Source organism: Oncorhynchus kisutch, linkage group LG1, assembly GCF_002021735.2.
Source record: "Oncorhynchus kisutch isolate 150728-3 linkage group LG1, Okis_V2, whole genome shotgun sequence".
Lineage (NCBI taxonomy): Eukaryota > Metazoa > Chordata > Actinopteri > Salmoniformes > Salmonidae > Oncorhynchus > Oncorhynchus kisutch.
The window spans coordinates 54,739,789-54,759,004 of record NC_034174.2 but is presented as its reverse complement, the minus strand read 5'-3'; the positions used below and the strand labels follow the sequence as shown (position 1 = coordinate 54,759,004).

The window sequence follows — 19,216 nt, the reverse complement described above, 5'->3', positions numbered from 1 at the left end:
TAGAATCACATTTGGCAGTGATTACAGATGTGAGTATCTTTGGGTCATGTTTTAGGGAAGACCCATATGCAGACAGTGTTGAAGTAACAAAAGTTTATTACTAGACCAGGGGCAGGCAAAACGACAGGTCAAGGGCAGGAAGAGGTCAGTAATCAAGATCAGAGTCAAAAGGTACAGAACGGCAGGCAGTCTCAGGGTCAGGGCAGGCAGAGGTCAATAATCCAGGGCGGTGTGACAAGGTACAGAACAACAGGCAGGCTCAGAGTCAGGGCAGGCAGAATCGTCAACCTGGAAAACTAAAAAACAGGAACTATAGAAAAAGACAGGAGCAAGGGGAATAACGCTGATAGACCTAACGTACAAAATGAACTAGCAACAGACAAACAGAGAACACAGGTATAAAAACACTGGGGGTAATGGGGAAGATGGGCTGCAGCCCTCATGCCTCCTTGCAGCATGCCTAAGGCAAGTTCACACAGATGAGCAGGGACCCTGGGCATCTTTCTTTTGGTGTTTGTCAGAGTCAGTAGAAAAGCCTCTTTAGTGTCCTAAGTTTTCAGAACTGTGACCTTAATTGCCTACCGTCTGTAAGCTGTTAGTTTCTTAACGACCCTTCCACAGGTGCATGTTCATTAATTGTTTATGGTTCATTGAACAAGCATGGCAAACAGTGTTTAAACCCTTTACAGTGAAGATCTGTGAAGTTATTTGGATATTTAATAAATTATCTTTGAAAGACAGAGTCGTTTCTTTTTTTGCTGAATTTATGACTTTTTCGATCTTCAGAATGGTAACTCGGGATATTATTGTCATCCATTCAGGAGAGTACGTATTGGTGTGTGAAAAGAGTTAGGGTAATAAGTATAGAGGGATCTGTTAGCAGATTAAGTATCTTATTAATACAAGGCAATAAAATGAATTTTTTGTTGTTGTTGCAGTTGTACAGTACATTTCCTGTAATTTAAACATTTTGCCATGGGGTGGGGAGAGATTTTTGCAGTTTTAAAAGCTAATTTCCTGCTATTCTACACATTTTGCCATGACTTATGCCATATTAATATGATATCTTAGTGAGAGCCCCCTGGAGGTCAGGGCCCCTGGGTGTGTGTCGTTAATTCGGCCATGATTACTGCAAGTTTAGACAGCTAGCTAGACTAACTAGAATAATTGACCAATTTACATTTTCTTACTGACATGGGCTAATTTATTGACTGTCAGTGATCGAGTGGCGTATAACAAAAGGAAAACTACTGATGCACAACCAAGTTTCGAAATTGCAACCCTGTGTATTCTAACAAGTTGAGACCCTGCCTGAGTACCCCCGAAAATATAAAATAATAACAAAAAAATGACAGATGTCCCGACCTCAGTGTCCTCATATGTGGCTTTGGCCCTAATGTCTAATACCTAAGAATGCTAGTCCCAGGTGTTGCATTCAACCAATCAGGTAGCAGCAGTCTTGTTTATCCCTGGCTTAGCCTAAGCAGGGTCGTCAACAAACGGGTGTTCCGGTTTTCAGAGGAAATGGAAGAAGAGAACCTCTCCCAACAGTTTTTTAAATTCTCGTCAAGACCATAATGTGTGGGATCTAGTTTCACTCATGCTATATTAAGTTACCCCTGGCTGAACGTGGGGCACAATTAACACCTTTGCAGGTAGAATGAAGAATGTTTTATGTACGAACCCAAGGACGTAACTTTGTGTTGCACATTGTGGGGTCAGGTTCAATGGGTTCCGGGGTCAACACCCTCCCCAGGACTTCAGAAGATAATTTTTTTTTTAATATAGGAAATTTATATGTGGTTTCTGGAGAATTTTGAATGGAAAATACATCCCAAAGTTTCCAGATAACAACTGAAATACCAATAATTGTTGTATTACTCTTAAACTGCTGGTCTAACTAACAGTTCAGAAAGGAACAACGCTTGGTATTTTTTTGTAGAACAACTGTGAGAAAGTTAGTTCTGGGATGTGTTCAGTTAAATTCAAATTGAATGCTTGCTATGCTGAGTAACGCCTTGTACTGAATGACACATTTCCCTAAAACGTTCTTCAATGTTCTTGAACAGATTTTGAGGTAGCCTACTGTACATTTGCGCCGTTTGGTGGGGTGTGGCTTGAGGCAATGGGTGACGTATTTGAAGTGCAGTGGTGCATTTTCAACCCACAACCGAGCCCTTCCCTGTTTTTCAAAGGGTCGTTCAGGAAAGCAGCATTTTCGTTTAATTTTGCATTACGTTTTTTGTTGTTGTACTGAAAGCAGCCCTTACGCCAAAATTAATTACAATAAAATGATGGTGCAATAAATGTCGTTCCACTTCATGATTGTGTCCCACTTGTTGTTGATTCCTCACAAAAAAATACAGTTTTATATCTTTATGTTTGAAGCCTGAAATGTGGCAAAAGGTGGCAAAGTTTAAGGGGCCCGAATACTTTCGCAAGGCACTGTACCTTTTACTCATCAAGAAACATACAAACACCAGTACCTGGTTTTCTTTCCATATTGAAATCAATAACAAAAAATGTATAAAGGACAAATAAACAAGTTTACTGCTGTGCAATGTCACATGCATCTCTATCAATAAAGACTAGGGTGGGACAATTTATTTCGTAGATTTTATCAGTTGAATCAAAATATAACGGTGGTTGTGGAAGTATTCTTAGTGTGATTTATTAGGTTGCATAAACATGAGGAGTGTTTTAATGCCACAATTGTGGCCTTCACATGTGTTTTCTAAACACAAATAAGGAGGATAGGTTGCTCAGCCTCTGACAAGTCTTATATGTGCTTATATGTGAATTTACCATGTTAAATGTCCCTGTTCTTCTTTATTTGTTACACGTTAGCTCACATAATTGAGGGTTTGTTAAGAATAGAGAGAGAGAGAGAGAGAGAGAGAGAGAGAGTGAGTTCCGGAACATAATTTCCATTTAGAGAGACCAATTTGACTTCCTGAATAATATATCATGATGAAATTGATGGATTGGAAATGATTTTCCCACCGTAGCTACTGGCTTTATACTATGTAGTACTACTCTAGCCTAGTTGTATGATTGGATCCCCCCGCCTCCAATTATGGTTTTGGTTTGGCCCGGTGCTCAGAGGGCGAGTGTATTGCCGGCTGCATAGGATGCCTTTGGAACGACTCAATATCGCCATCTGTCGGGCTTTAGGCTACTGTCTATCCTACATCTTTGCTGATGATCCACCGCCTCTAGGATCCATATGCGTAACCGTTTCCAGACACCGGTTGACGTGATAGCATTCTCATCATTCAATATCTCATATCAACGAACAAAACGTCGCAGTTTCCAAATACAAGACAGAGGGAAACTTGTTGTTGCTGGTCAATAATACAAAGGACAATCACTTGAGTCGGTGAACAGCCCTCTTAATAGCTTACAGGAGTGTCTGTCTGCATCTGCATCCTTGGTGAATTCCTCCACCGTGTCGCCGCCAAGGCAGGAGACCCGCCGCTTGTCTCAACGTTGTGAGGTACTGCCGACGACACCATGAGCCAGAGGTTTACAGTGACAGCCTTTTCCAAGAGCGACATGCCAGACATCCAGGGCGAGGTGAACCAACTGTTCGAGGGAGATGAACCCACGCCGAGCTATTCAAATAAAGAGGTGTCTTTCAATACGGAGGTGGTGGTCGTGGAAGGTAGGATGCGCGCTGCTACTGTATTGTATGCTACATGGTAACGCCTGGACTCTTGGTGGTTTGCTGGGTGACACCATAGTGTCTGTGAACAGATGTCTGTGTGTGACTTGAATTTTAAATGACCGCAGGGGCACACGGTCAACAATGTCCTATTTGCATCCATTATTTCAATAGGGTATAAAGCCACAGGTGCATTGCGCAAAATGTCAACCTAATGGCATTTTCTATATACATATTTTTGTTTTTAAGTTAATTGAAATGACAGAGAAAACAGACAAATGTTTTTTTTTTATAGCAAATAACTGCCCCAATAACATAATTTACATGCATTATTATGGAACTGTTTGTTACACATTAATGATTAGTTGCAATATTGTGCTTTTGGTTTGAAACTATGGTGTCTTAGAATGTTGAGTCACAGCAGCTAAGCCATGCAGCTAGACAAGCATGGTATGTTACTTGCTGAGACTCCATGAGTGTGCGTTAATCTTACTGAGATTGTCTGGGTGCATGACAGGTGGATGGTAATTCCAAGCATTGCAATGATCTCCTTCCATTACCATACAAACCCATTCCCTCAAGTTGAAATGAGTAAACCCTTTGTTTTCAAATATCTGTTGATGGTAGTCAATTTTACAACATAATTTAGAACATTGTCCATTAAGGATTCTAGCAGTTCACCATTACCAGAGGCAACATGCTATAGATTACAGTTGTTTTCAGGTCCTGTACAGTTCAGTTCATATAAATTATTTCCGAACAGACCAATAGTCGTCATACATACTTTAAGGGCTGGTTCAGGGTAAACACTAAAGATACACATAGATTGCACTTTTTCAAATTCGATTTTGATTGCTCATTCATCACTTCCCAAGGGTGTATTCAATCAGATCTGCATTGCAGTATGAATGCAGTGTGTGTGTGTACGTGCCATAACATACCTTTTTCCTGTACTTACTGAATCTTAACATGGTTTAGAATGGTTTTGAGTACTCTACAAGTGGTAGGTAGAATGTTCCCTACCGATTTATTCTTCCAGTTTTAATAATAAAACCCTTCTGTATGCAGGCAGTAGACAAACAAATATAGGTCTGCTTACTGCATAAAAATTCAACTTTTATTGAATCATGCTGCCATTTGTGACTCGTTTCAGGAAACTAGGCGTATGTCGCACGTCACTACTTCACAGGAGTGCCATTTGAACGTAATCTTAAAATAAATATATATACGTTTTTTTGGCAAATGCCTTCTTGAACATGTGAACTTTCATGGGCCTTAATAATAAAATACTAATACAATTGTTGAATTACCAGCCTAGTTGGTTTAGCCACAGAAAAAAGGCAGCAACCTTCCCGCTAGCCATGATTGGCTGAGATAATGAGTGGGCTGGACATGCCGAGAGATGAGTTCAGATTGGTCTGCCATGTAGAACGCTTCTGTCTATAACATGAGATGGTCAGTATGTGTAATCCTTTCTAACATGTAAAAAAAAAAAAGATATCACGTAGTAGAACTGCATAAGTGTTGCTCTTCACTTTCTGGAGGACCGAGTTTTGAAAGAGTATTATATTATATTCTTATATTATAAGAGTATGATAGCTAAGGAGAAGGAGGAAATTCTGGTGTTTGATTGCAAATATTCAGACAGAGTCAAAAATGGAACACACAAGGCTGTTGTACAAAACACCTGTCTCCGGATTACATCTTCAAACTAAGGGCAACCATGGCATCTGTGACAGAGAGGGAGAAGCGTCCGTCCATGTATACACGGGTAAGATAGTCTAGCTAGCTACATTTTCAGATATTACACATTTCTAACTTTGTCAGGAAGTCATTTTCATTTCCAGTTAAAGTGTACTGTTAGCTAGCTAGCTAATGTTAGCTGGCTGGGTAGTGAGCTAACGTTACGTGTAGATATGTAGTAATATTATTCATATCTCAGATCCATTTGCATTGCTAGTTATAGCCTAATGTTAGCTAGCTAACATTGAACCTGGTTGGTTAGCTACCTGCCGATTCATGCAGGGTAGTAACATGATGAGTTGGGATTATGGTTCATTCTTTAGCTAGCTAGCTACATGTCTAAACAAAAGACTACACTATGGAAGTAACTATTTCAATAGAATGTTTATGATGTCACTGCGACACCTGCCTAGAAGGCCAGCATCCCGAAGTCGCCTCTTCATGGTTTGTTACGCTTTGGTCTTAGTATTTTGTGTTTTCTTTAATTATTTGTTCAGGCCAGGGTGTGACATGGGTTATTGTGTTGTCGTATTGTTTTTTTTTGTAGGCATTGGGATTGTGGTTGATTAGGGGTGTGTTGAGTGTAGGCTTGGCTGCCTGAGGCGGTTCTCAATCAGCAGTCAGGTGCTTCTCGTTGCCTCTGATTGGGAACCGTATTTAGGTAGCCTGAGTTCGCTTTGTATTTCGTGGGTGATTGTTCCTGTCTCTGTGTAGTTTCACCAGATAGGCTGTATTAGGTTTCACGTTCCGTTTGTTGTTTTGTATTTATTAAGTTATTTCATGTATCGTCATTTTTTCTTCATTAAAGAACATGAGTAACCACCACGCTGCATTTCGGTCCGACTCTCTTTCGACAAACGAAGAACGCCGTTACAGAATCACCCACCACACACGGACCGAGCAGCGTGGAAACAGGCAGCGACCGCAGGAAAAGCGAAAGGAGGAATGGACATGGGAAGACGTATTGGATGGCAAAGGTTGTTACACTTGGGAGGAGATACTGGCTGGAAGAGATCGCCTCCCATGGGAACAGGTGGAAGCACTGAGGAGAGCAGAGGCAGCCGGAGATAAGAGTCGACGATACGAGGGAACACGGTTGGCAAGGAAACCCGAAAAGCACCCCCAAAAATGTATTGGGGGGGGGGGCTCAGAGGGAGAGTGGCTGAGTCGGGTGTCAGACCTGAGCCAACTCTCCCTGCTAATCGTGAAGAGCAGTTGCAGTGGGAGAGGCTGCATCACTTGGAGTATTGGACATGGGAGGAGGAACTGGACGGAAAAGGACCCTGGGCTCAGCCTGGAGAATATCGCCGTCCCAAGGAAGAACTAGAGGCGGCTAAAGCAGAGGGGCTGGTATGAGGAGGCAGCATGGCGACGCGGATGGAAGCCTGAGAGTCGGCCCCAAAAATGTATTGGGGGGGGGGGCTTACAGGGAGTATGGCTATGCCAGGTAGGAGACCTGCGCAAACTCCCTGTGCTTACCGGGGGGCTAAAGAGACCGGGCAGGCACCGTGTTATGCTAGTGAGCGCACGGTGTCTCCAGTGCGGGTGCATAGCCCGGTACGGTTCATACCAGCCCTTCGTATTGGCCGGGCTAGAGTGGGCATCGAGCCAGGTAAGCTTGGGCAGGCTCGGTGCTCAAGAGCTCCAGTGCGCCTGCACGGTCCGGTCTATCCAGAGCCACCTCCACACACCAGTCCTCCGGTAGCAGCTCCCCGCACCAGGCTTCCTGTGCGTGTCCTCGCTCCAGTATCACCAGTGCCCGCACCACGCATCAGGCCTACAGTGCGCCTCGCCTCTCCTGCTCTGTCGGAGTCTCCCGCCTGTTCAGCACAGCCAGAGCCTTCCTTCCCTCCTGCGCTGTCGGAGTCTCCCGCCTGTTCAGCGCAGCCAGCGTTTTCCTCCTCTCCTGCGCTGTCGGAGTCTCCTGTCTATTTAGCGCAGCCAGCTTTTTCCTCCTCTCCTGCGCTGTCGGAGTCTCCCGCCTGTTCAGCGCTGCCGGAGCCTCCTGCCTGTTTGAAGCAGCCTGAGCTGCCAGTCTGCAGGGTGCTGTCAGCCTGCATGGAGCAGTTAGAGCTGTCAGTCTGCATGAAGCAGCCAGAGCTGTCAGTCTGCAAGGAGCTGCCAGTCTACAAGGAGCTGTCAGTCTGCAAGGAGCTGTCAGTCTGCAAGGAGCTGTCAGTCTGCAAGGAGCTGTCAGCCTGCATGGAGCAGTCAGAGCTGTCAGTCTGCAAGGAGCTGCCAGTCTGCAGGGAGCTGTCAGTCTGCAAGGAGCTGTCAGTCTGCATGAAGCAGCCAGAGCTGTCAGTCTGCAAGGAGCTGTCAGTCTGCAAGGAGCTGCCAGTCTGCAAGGAGCTGCCAGTCTGCAAGGAGCTGCCAGTCTGCAAGGAGCTGCCAGGCTGCAAGGAGCTGTCAGCCTGCATGGAGCAGTCAGAGCTGTCAGTCTGCATGAAGCAGCCAGTCTGCAAGGAGCTGTCAGCCTGCATGGAGCAGTCAGAGCTGTCAGTCTGCATAGAGCAGCTAGATCCGCCAGTCAGCCATGATCTTCTAGATCTGCCAGTCAACCAGATTCTTCCAGATCAGCCTGTCAACCAGAATCTTCCAGATCTGCTAGTCAACCTGAATCTTCCAGATCCGCCAGCCAGCCAGGATCTACCGGAGCCTACTACCTACCTGAGCTTCATCTCAGTACTGGGCTTCCTCTCAGTACTGGGCTTCCTCTCAGTACTGGGCTTCCCCTCAGTTCCGGGCTGCCTCTCAGTCCCGAGCTGCCCCTCAGTCCCGAGCTGTCCCTCAGTCCCGAGATGCTCCTCAGTTCTGTGGGGATCTGGGTGAGGACTATTAGGCCATGGTCGGCGGCGAGGGTGGATTATCCCAGGACGCGAAGGGGAGGAACTATGACATTTATGGAGTGGGGTCCACGTCCCGAGCCGGAGCCGCCACCATGGACAGACGCCCACCCGGACCCTCCCTATGGTTTTGAGGTGCGTCCGGGAGTCCGCACCTTGGGGGGGGGGGTTCTGTCACGCTTTGGTCTTAGTATTTTGTGTTTTCTTTAATTATTTGTTCAGGCCAGGGTGTGACATGGGTTATTGTGTTGTCGTATTGTTTTTTTTGTAGGCATTGGGATTGTGGTTGATTAGGGGTGTGTCGAGTGTAGGCTTGGCTGCCTGAGGCGGTTCTCAATCAGCAGTCAGGTGCTTCTCGTTGCCTCTGATTGGGAACCGTATTTAGGTAGCCTGAGTTCGCTTTGTATTTCGTGGGTGATTGTTCCTGTCTCTGTGTAGTTTCACCAGATAGGCTTCACGTTCCGTTTGTTGTTTTGTATTTATTAAGTTATTTCATGTATCGTCATTTTTTCTTCATTAAAGAACATGAGTAACCACCACGCTGCATTTCGGTCCGACTCTCTTTCGACAAACGAAGAACGCCGTTACATGGTTGACGTTGAGACTGGTGTTTCGTGGGTACTATTTAATGAAGCTGCCAGTTGAGGACTTGTGAGGCATCTGTTTCTCAAACTAGACACTCTAATGTACTTGTCCTCTAGCTCAGTTGTGCACCGGTGGCCTCCCACTCCTCTTTCTATTATGGTTAGGGCCAGTTTGCTCTGTTTTGTGAAGGGAGAAGTACACAAGGTGGTACGAGATCTTTCGTTTCTTGCCAATTTTTCGCATGGAATAGCCTTACTTTCTCAGAACAAGAATAGACTGACGAGTTTCAGAAGAAAGGTCTTTGTTTCTGGCCATTTTGAGCCTGTAATCAAACCCACAAATGCTGATGCCCAGATACTGAACTAGTCTAAAGTATGCTAGTTTATTGCTTCTTTAATCAAGACAACAGCTTTCAGCTGTGCTAACAGGATTTTCTAATGATCAATTAGCCTTTTAAAATTATAAACTTGGATTAACTAATACAACGTGCCATTGGAACACAGGAGTGATTGTTGCTGATAATGGGCCTATGTATGCCAATGTAGATATTCCATAACAAATCTGCTGTTTCCAGCTACAATAGTCATTTACAACATTAACAATGTATACACTGTATTTCTGATAAATTTGATGTTATTTTAATTGACAAAAAATGTGCTTTTCTTTAAAAAACAAGGACATTTCTAAGTGACCCCCAACTTTTGAACGGTAGTGTATTTAATCCATTTTGAAATCAGGTTGTAACACAACAAAATGTGGAATAAGTCAAGGGGTATGAATACTTTCGGAAGGCACTGTATATCATCTACTATGTAAACTTAGTATGCAAAATGCCTTCTCAATACTTCTCATTTTTCACTTTGATACACACGGCAGGATTTATTTTGCAATCTCTCTCTTGTCCAGCGCCTGCACTCGCTTAGTCCTCATGAAGCGAGGTGGGTTCACAGTAGGGGTGTCACGAGTAATCGGACAAAACGAGTATCGTAACATGTATGGGCAATTTTCTGGATACGATTATGATCCAAGTATGTTTTGTAATTATCCATGATCAGAAAAAAAAGTTATTTTCGGGTGGGGAGAGGCGAAGGTCGAGAGCCGTGCATCCTCTGAAACACAACCCAACCAAGCCTCACTGCTTCTTGACACAATGCCCACTTAACCCGGAAGCCAGCCGCACTAATGCGGCGAGTCACTAGTGCGAGATAGGACAAAGACATCCCTGCCGGCCAATCTCTCCCCTAACCTGGACGACGCTGGGCCAATTGTGCGCCGCCCCATGGGTCTCCCGGTCACGGCCGGCTGCGACAGATGATCCTGCTTCTCCAATTGGATAAAGTGAAGCTGTATTTCTCCTTCCAGTCGCTTCATAATTTCATCCAACCACTTTTCCTTGCATGTTTTGGGACTAATGATTTAGATTGCTGGTGCCTGCTACTATGATAAATCACGCAGCGAGGATGTTTGCTATCAAGCTACACTATATACACAAAAGTATGTGAATGCCCCTTCAAATTAGTGGATTCGGCTACTTCAGCCACACGGGTTGCTGACAGGTGTATAAAATAGAGCACACAGCCATGCAATCTTCATAGAAAATTGGCAGTAGAATGGCCTTACTGAAGAGCTCAGTGACTTTCAACGTGGCACCGTCACAGGATGCCACCTTTCCAACAAGTTAGTTTGTCAAATAGAAACGTCTCGGAGCAACAACGGCTTAGCTGCAAAGTGGTAGGCCACACAGGCTCACAGAATGGGACAGCGTAGAGTGTAAAAATTGTCTGTCCTCTGTTGCAAAACTCACTGCAAAGTTCCAAACTGCCTCTGGAAGCAATGTCAGCACCAGAACCGTTCGTTGGGAGCTTCTTGAGATGGGTTTCCATGGCCGAGCAGGTGCACACAAGCCTAAGATCATCATGCGCAATGCCAAGTGTCGGACGGAGTGGTGTAAAGCTCGCCGTCATTGGACTCTGGAGCTGTGGAAACGTGCTCTCTGGAGTGATGAATCACGCTTCACTAGCTGGCAGACAGACGGACGAATCTTGGTTTGGCGGATGCCAGGAGAATGCTACCTGCCCGAATGCATAGTGTCAATTGTAAAGTTTGGTGGAGGAGTAATAATGGTCTTGAGCTGTTTTTCATGGTTCGGGCTAGGCCTCTTAGTTCTAGTGAAGGGAAATCTTAAGGCTACGGGCTATACAATGACATTCTAGACGATTCTGTGCCTCCAACTTTGTGGCAACTGTTTGGGGAAGGCCCTTTCCTGTTTCAGCATGACAATGCCTCCGTGAACAAAACGAGGTCCATACAGAAATGGTTTGTCGAGATCGGTGTGGAAGAACTTGACTGGTCTGCACAGAGCCCTGACCGCAAACCTATCGAACACAATTGGGATGAATTGGAATGCCGACTGAAAGCCAGGCCTAATTGCCCAACATCACTGCCCAACCTCACTAATGCACTTGTGGCTGAATGGAAGCAAGTACCAGTAGCAATGTTCCAACTACTAGTGGAAAGCCTTCCCAGAAGAGTGGAGGCTGTTGTAGAAACAGAAGGGGGATCAACTCCATATTAATGCCCATTATTTTGGAATGAGATGTTTGACGAGCAGGTGTCCACATACTTTTGGTCATGTAGTGTATCAATGTGCATAATATCTAACTATTGGGGCAAGGGTAGGGAAAAAAGTTGAAATGCTAATGCACATTCTGACTGAGTGACAGCAAACTGACCTCTGAAAGTTTTTCCGATCACGAGTATCATCCGATCCGACTATTAACTGTCAATTACGGATACGATTACAAATACGTGTATGGCCATGTTGGCACCCCCCTAGTTCACAGCCTTATGGAGGCTCTTGTCTCAAAGCAACGATAACATGGTTACCATAGCAACATCACCTTTTCATTCTCATATTTCATTACAAATGGTTTTGCAGTGAAGAGAAAAACACTTAAGATAAAGCAAGTGATAAGCTGTATGAAGCCAAGCTTTCTTTCACATTTAAATAGATTTTGATCCATTACTTGTCTGGTAATCAGTTTAATGCCTTTTAAACAACATTTCAGTAAGAATAATATCCCCCTCTGAGTGAGCTCCAAGGTCTGTTCCATGCTTACCCTCGTATGTATGTCCAATCACAGATGAATAGTATTAAGTAGATGACGATTCTGTACTACAAATCAATTGAAAAAATGTATATCTTTCTCCTCACTGTTAAACCATTTGTAATGCAATATGAGAATGACAAGGTGCTGTAGCCATGGTAACCGTGTTATCGTTGATCCCGAGACAAGAGCATCCATAAGGCTGTGAACCAACAGTGTCTCCTGGCTGACTACTAAGGGAGTCCCTCTATGAAGAGGTTCCTCATTTACAGAGGAAAATGAAAAGATGGCAAGATTAGATCCTACTTGAAATGCAGGCTCTGGCCAATTGAGTGATTGATACACACGGCAGTATTTATTTTGCAAATTGAAAGCTGAGAAGGCATTTTGCATTCTAATTTTACATAGTAGGGGATATACAGTGCCTTCAGAAAGTATTCATACCCATTGACCCTTGACCTATTCCACATTTTGTTGCGTTATAGCCTGAATTCAAAATGGATAAGATTTTTTCTCTCATCCCTCTACACATAATGGCAAAGTGAAAAGATTCTGTAATTTCTAAACAGTTCACCTGATATGGATAAAAATACCCTCAGATTAAAGCTGTCAGTCTTTACTTCATAGTATTTGTATCTTTTCAAATCCAAAGGTCTGGAGTACAGAGCCAAAACAACAAAATGTGTCATTGTCCCAATAGTTTTGGTGCTCACCATGGTGTTTTAGTGTGTAACATTCAAAGTTTGAGATACCTCATCTTTCCAAAAACAGTGCATGTACAGTTGAAGTCGGAAGTTTGCATACACCTTAGCCAAATACATTTAAACTCAGTTTTCACAATTCCTGACATTTAATCCTAGTAAAAATTCCCTGTCTTAGGTCTGTTAGGATCACCACTTTAATGTGTGATGTCAGAAATGTCAGAATAATAGTAGAGAGAATGATTTATTTCAGCTTTTATTTCTTTACATACACTCAATTAGTATTTGGTAATTTTGCTCTTAAATTGTTTAACTTGGGTCAACCGTTTCGGGTAGCCTTCCACAAGCTTCCCCCAATAGGTTGGGTGAATTTTAGCCCATTCCTCCTGACAGAGCTGGTGGAACTGAGGCAGGTTTGTAGGCATCCTTGCTCGCACAGGCTATTTCAGTTCTGCCCACAACTTTTCTATGGGATTGAGATCAGGGCTTTGTGATGGCCACTCCAATACCTTGACTTTGTTGTCCTTAAGCCATTTTGCCACAACTTTGGAAGTATGTTTGGGGTTATTGTCCATTTGGAAGACCCATTTGCGACCAAGCTTTAACTTCCTGACTGATGTCTTGAGATGTTGCTTCAATATATCCACATAATTTTCCTCCCTCATGATGCCACCTATTTTGTGAAGTGCACCAGTTCCTCCCGCAGCAAAGCACCCCAACAAAATGATGCTGCCGCCCCCGTGCTTCACGGTTGGGATGTTGTTCTTCGACTTGCAAGCCTCACCCTTTCTCCTCCAAACATAACAATGGTCATTATGGCCAAAGAGTTCTATTTTTGTTTCATCAGACCAGAGGACATTTCTCCAAAATTTATAATATTTGTCCCCATGTGCAGTTGCAAACCGTAGTCTGGCTTTTTTATGTTGGGTTTAGAGCAGTGGCTTCTTCCTTGCCGAGCGACCTTTCAGGTTACGTTGATATAGGACTTGTTTTACTGTGAATATAGATACTTTTGTGCCTGTTTCCCCCAGCATTTTCACAAGGTCCTTTGCTGCTGTTCTCTGATTGATTTGCACTTTTCGCACCAAAGTACGTTCATCTCTAGGAGACAGAGCGCGTCTCCTTCCTGAGTGGTATGATGGCTGCGTGGTCCCATGGTGTTTATACTTGCGTACTATTGTTTGTTTTTGTACAGATGAACTTGGTATCTTCAGGCATTTGGAAATTGCTCCCAAGGATGAACCAGACTTGTGGAATTTTTTTTCTGAGGTCTTGGCTGATTTCTTTTGATTTTCCAATGATGTCAAGCAAAGAGGCACGGAGTATGAAGTTAGGCCTTGAAATACATCCACAGGTACACCTCCAATTGACTCAAACAATGCAAATTAGCCTATCAGAAGCTTCTAAAGCCATGACATCATTTTCTGGAATTTTCCAAACTGTTTAAAGGCACAGTCAACTTAGTGTATGTAAACTTCTGACCCACTGGAATTGTGATACAGTGAATTGTAAATAAAATAATCTGTCTATAAACAATTGTTGGAAATATTACTTGTATTATGTACAAAGTAGATTTAACCGACTTGCCAAAACTATGGTTTGTTAACAATACATTTGAAAAACGAGTTTTAATGACTCAAACCTAAGTGTATATACATTTCTGACTTCAACTGTATGTGAATAACAGCAAATGTTGAATGATGAAAGCACTCTTTTTGTTTAGATGAAAAAATTGTGAAATAACATTGATCAAGTGGAGGTGTCCCACAATAAGTCTCGGCCTTTGCATCAATTAAATTGGTGATTTCAAGCATATATAAAAATTGCTCAGCCATTATCTGGTTCCAAAAATTCTATCATGCTTGTCTAATTTCAATTTGTGACAAAATAAGCAATGTATAGTTTAGAGTTATTGTACAATCTAAACTGCTGTGAAATATCTTTCCATAACCAAAAATACAATATTTTAAGATGTTTGAAACTGGTTTAGAAAACCAAAGTAATGATGCAAAAGCATAACTTATGGACGGAAATCATAGAAATAGTGCACTTAGAACGGATCTACCAATTATCAGACTTGCTTTCAATGAGAATGACAGATAACTCATGTTGTTATGTGAAGTTGGTCAGGTCATCCACAAAGCTACATACTGGACCTGTAGCCCTTTACACTTTTACCCGTATACAGGTTGAAAATGGCAGATTGGAATGCAGTGGCTGTTCTGTAAGACACTATAAATGACATGAGAGCTCAGGCTCTGCACTTCACAGCCAATGATGTAGGTAATCCCTGGATTGCTGATGCTATGTATTGGCCATTTAGAGGCTTTGAAGTCACTATTCGGCCATATTGGCACTCCCCAGTAGAAGCAATTCTCCATTGGAATTCATGGTATTCTGCAGTATTTCAATTAAATGTTTAATTACATGTATTTAAGTATGTTTCTGTTGTAGTGGGGACATTATCATTAGTAATCTCAACAACAACAGAAATACTTTAAGGATAATGTTTCAAATTTTGTTATTTTTATGTTACGCTCACAAAATGTAATTTAAATTATTAAGGTGTCTGTAATATAATAAATTAGGCAATACGTATATAAACAAAGACACATTTATATACCTTCTAAAATATTTTCTACAATGGTGGGGGAATGCAATGTTGGAGTCACGGTGTCTTTAACACAGTGCCCCATATCAGTAATCTAGTGTACAGTATATGGGTCTTTCTAGAAATAAATGGGCCAATGTGTGAAATCAAGGTCAACATTTAAAAATGGTTTGATATACATTTAAATATGATTTTCTTTGCAGCTTCACATGTGTAGTTACAGGAATAAGAGTATAGATAGACACAATGAGACCATAACTCCTAGCTACAACAAAACATCTACATCTCATTCAAAATGTCACATGAAACATGGACACTGCATGTTTTTTTGTATTGCCTAGTAGCCAGGTCTGTGTGTGCTTTAGTCAACCTCACTATCCTTTGTAGCTATGCTAAACCTTCCAACAGCATTTCTATATTTTTTAATAGTTGATATAATCATTTTATACAATGGGTTCTGTCAACAAAATCATTGACAATAATAATAACCAATAATTAAATTATTATTATTAGTGAACTCTTCAAGCAGTGTATATTTAGGCAGCCCTCCGCACCTCTCTGATTCAGAGGGGTTGGGTTAAATGACTAGGTAGCTCCCTTTCCCTTTATGTGTGAACTAGACATCACATTCCTTCTTCCTCTGTCCTTTTTTTCTCTACTCCTTGCCTCTCGTTGAAAGTGCATTGAAGCCCGATGGGAGGAACCTTCTCTCCTCTCCCCCAATGTGCTTTGAGAGGGAGGTGAGGAATGGAGGAAACAAGGCGAGCATCCTTTCAATTGCATTTCCTTCATTCCTCACATCCTCTCTCCTCGCTGCATCCTCAAAACCCATTGAATAAGAAGGTGAGAGAAGAGGGACCTCTGATATTCTCATCCAATGGGTTTTGAGAAGGAGACAAGGAGAGGGGATGCAATGAATCAAGGATAGCATTGCATGCAATTGAGGACAGAGGAAGCAAGTATTTGACAGCTACAAAATTTTGTCAGCCGGTGATTGTCAAGCAAATAACTACCGGGTTCACGGTAATTGAACGTTAATTAACATAAACACATTTAGCACCTCCTGGCTTCCACACATAGCCTACAAGCCTCTGAAGCAGACCTTTGGAACACCTACATTTTAAAAAAGTCTAATAAATCCATATAATATGGCCTAAATCTTCACAATAAATCCATAATTTATTTTAGACAGGTCTAAAGAATAAAAAACATGAGCTGGTGCACACCAATACCTTTTTTTGTGTGTGGAGGTGCTGACTAACTAAACTATAAAAATAAAGAGAGTCGCACACTCCTTATATAAAGTAATTTATTGGGTAAATCACCAACGTTTCGGCATCACTGTGCCTTCATTGGCTGTGAAGGCACATTGATAGACAGGTCTAAAGAAACATGAAGTCTATTTCAGAAGAACAGAACAGCAAACTGTGAGTTGTCCTGAGTTGTTATGTCTTCATCTGGCTATACCAAATGTGTAGCTCTCAGTCTCTCATTCACAATTTGACAAGCACTTGATAATGCCTCGAATTTCCCGGCGGCATCCCTTTTGTGTGGCCGTAATGCCCCTTAAATAAATCCATGCCTTTTGTGGGCTGAAGCACCTCTCACTCACATGGCTCTCCATCACGTGATCACCTTTCACCTTTATTTAACCAGGAAGGCCAGTTGGGAACAAGTTATCATTTACAGCTGCAACCTGGCCAAAATAAAGCAAAGCAGTGAAACAAAAACAACAACACAGAGTTACATATGGGATAAACAAATGTAGAGTCAATAACACAATAGATAAATCTGTATACAGTGTGTGAAAATGAAGTAAGGAGGTAAGGCAATAAGTAGGCCATAGTGGCGAAGTAATTACAATTTAGCAATTTACACTGGAGTGATATATGTGCAGATGAGGATGTGGAAGTAGAAATACTGGTGTACAAAAGAGCAGAAAAACAAAAACAAATAAGGGGATGAGGTAGGTAGTTGGTGGATGGGCTATTTACAGGTAGGCTGTGTACAGCTGCAGCGATCAGTAAGCTGCTCTGACAGCTGACGCTTAACGTTAGTGAGGAGATATAAATCTCCAACTTCAGTGATTTTTTGCAATTCGTTCCAGTAATTGGCAGCAGAGAACTGGAAGGAAAGGCGGCCAAAGGAAGAATTGGCTTTGGGGGTGACCAGTGAGATATACCTGCTGGAGCGCATGTTACGGGTGGGTGTTGCTATGGTGACCAGTGAGCTAAGATAAGGCAGAGTTTTACCTAGCAAAGACTTATAGATGACCTGGAGCCAGTGGGTTTGGCGATGAATATGTAGTGAGGACCAGCCAACAAGAGCATACAGGTCACAGTGGTAGGTAGTATATGGGGCTTTGCTGACAAAACGAATGGCACTGTGATAGACTGCATTCAATTTGCTGAGTAGAGTGTTGGAGGCTATTTTGTAAATCGCCAAAGTCAGGGATTGGTAGGATAGTCAGTTTTACGAGGGTATGTTTGGCAGCATGAGTGAAGGAGGCTTTGTTGCGAAATAGAAAGCCGATTCTAGATTTCATTTTGAATTGGAGATGCTTAATGTGAGTCTGGAAGGAGAATTTACAGTCTAGCCAGACAACTGGGTATTTATAGTTGTCCACATTTTCTAAGTCGGAACCGTCCAGAGTAGTGATGCTAGTCGGCCTGGCGTTTGCGGGCAGCAATCGGTTGAAGAGCATGCATTTAATTTTCCTTGCATTTAAGAGCAGTTGGAGGCCACGGAAGGAGTGTTGTATGATGTTGAAGCTCGTTTGGAGGTTTGTTAACACAGTGTCCAAAGAAGGGCCAGATGTATACAGAAGGGTGTCGTCTGCATTGAGGTGGATCAAAGAATCACCCGCAGCAAGAGCGACATTATTGATATATACAGTGAAAAGAGTCAGCCCGAGAATTGAACCCTGTGGCACCCCCATAGAGACTGCCATAGGTCCGGACAACAGGCCCTCCGATTTGACACACTGAACTCTAACTGAGAAGTAGTTAGGGTCTCTAACTGGCAGTCTGGCAGTCTCTAATGACTGCCAGGCGAGGCAGTCATTAGAGAAACCAAGGCTGTTGAGTCTGCCGATAAGAATACTGTGATTGACAGAGTCGAAAGCCTTGACCAGGTCAATGAAGATTGCTGCACAGTATTGTCTTTTATCGATGGCGGTTATGATACCATTTAGGACCTTGATCATTGCTGAGGTGCACCCGTGACCAGATCGGAAACCAGATTGCATAGCGGGGAAGGTACGGTGGGATTCAAAATGGTTGGTGATCTGTTGCTGCGGGGGGTGCAGAGCTGATGGCCGGGGTTGGGGTAGCCCGGTTGAACGCATGGCCAGACGTAGAGAATTGAGAAGTGCTTATTGAAATTCTCGATTATCGTGGAGCCTACTGCTGAGTGAAGACGACTATGCATATATTAGCAACTGGGCCTGAGTAGCAGGCAGTTTACTCTGGGCACACTTTTCATCCAAAAGTGAAAATGCTTCCCCCTATCCCAAACAGGATAAAGAGTACCAGCACCCAAAATGAGTACGGGAACCTCGGTCCAAGTCAAGCACTGATAAGAAGGAATCAGGTAGGCCTATTTTATGAAGTTTCCACTGGATCAGAGCATGCCATTTTTCCCTTTCACGAGTGGTTATCGAAAGGTAGAGAGCTGGGAAGATTTTTCAAATACATTGAGGAACTATGGCTTCCAGGGTGGGCTATTTTAAAAGGCTAATAGTACCCGCAAAACACCAGTCTCAACGTCAAAAGTGAAGAGGCGACTCTGGGATGCTGGCCTTCTAGGCAGAATTCCTCTGCCCATCTTAATCTTTTCTTTTTATTGGCCAGTCTGAGATGTGGCTTTTTCTTTGCAACTCTGCCTAGAAGGCCAGCCTCCCGGATGTGCCTCTTCACTGTTGACGTTGAGACTGGTGTTTTGCGGGTAGCATTTAATGA

General features: G+C 43.1%; 1 protein-coding gene across 2 annotated transcripts in view; it reads left to right on the top strand.

Annotated features, from left to right (window-relative positions):
• The first annotated feature begins 3,223 nt into the window (after positions 1-3,223).
• LOC109891153 (solute carrier family 12 member 5) overlaps positions 3,224-19,216 on the top strand; it is a 314,019-nt gene continuing 298,026 nt past the window's right edge. Inside the window, exon 1 of one of the 2 annotated variants that reach the window (XM_031827141.1) lies at positions 3,224-3,664. In XM_031827141.1, the coding sequence (XP_031683001.1) occupies positions 3,514-3,664 (151 nt within the window). In that variant the 5' untranslated portion in view covers positions 3,224-3,513. The remainder of the gene's footprint in view (positions 3,665-19,216) is intronic. The other variant, XM_031827148.1, reaches the window with a different exon arrangement.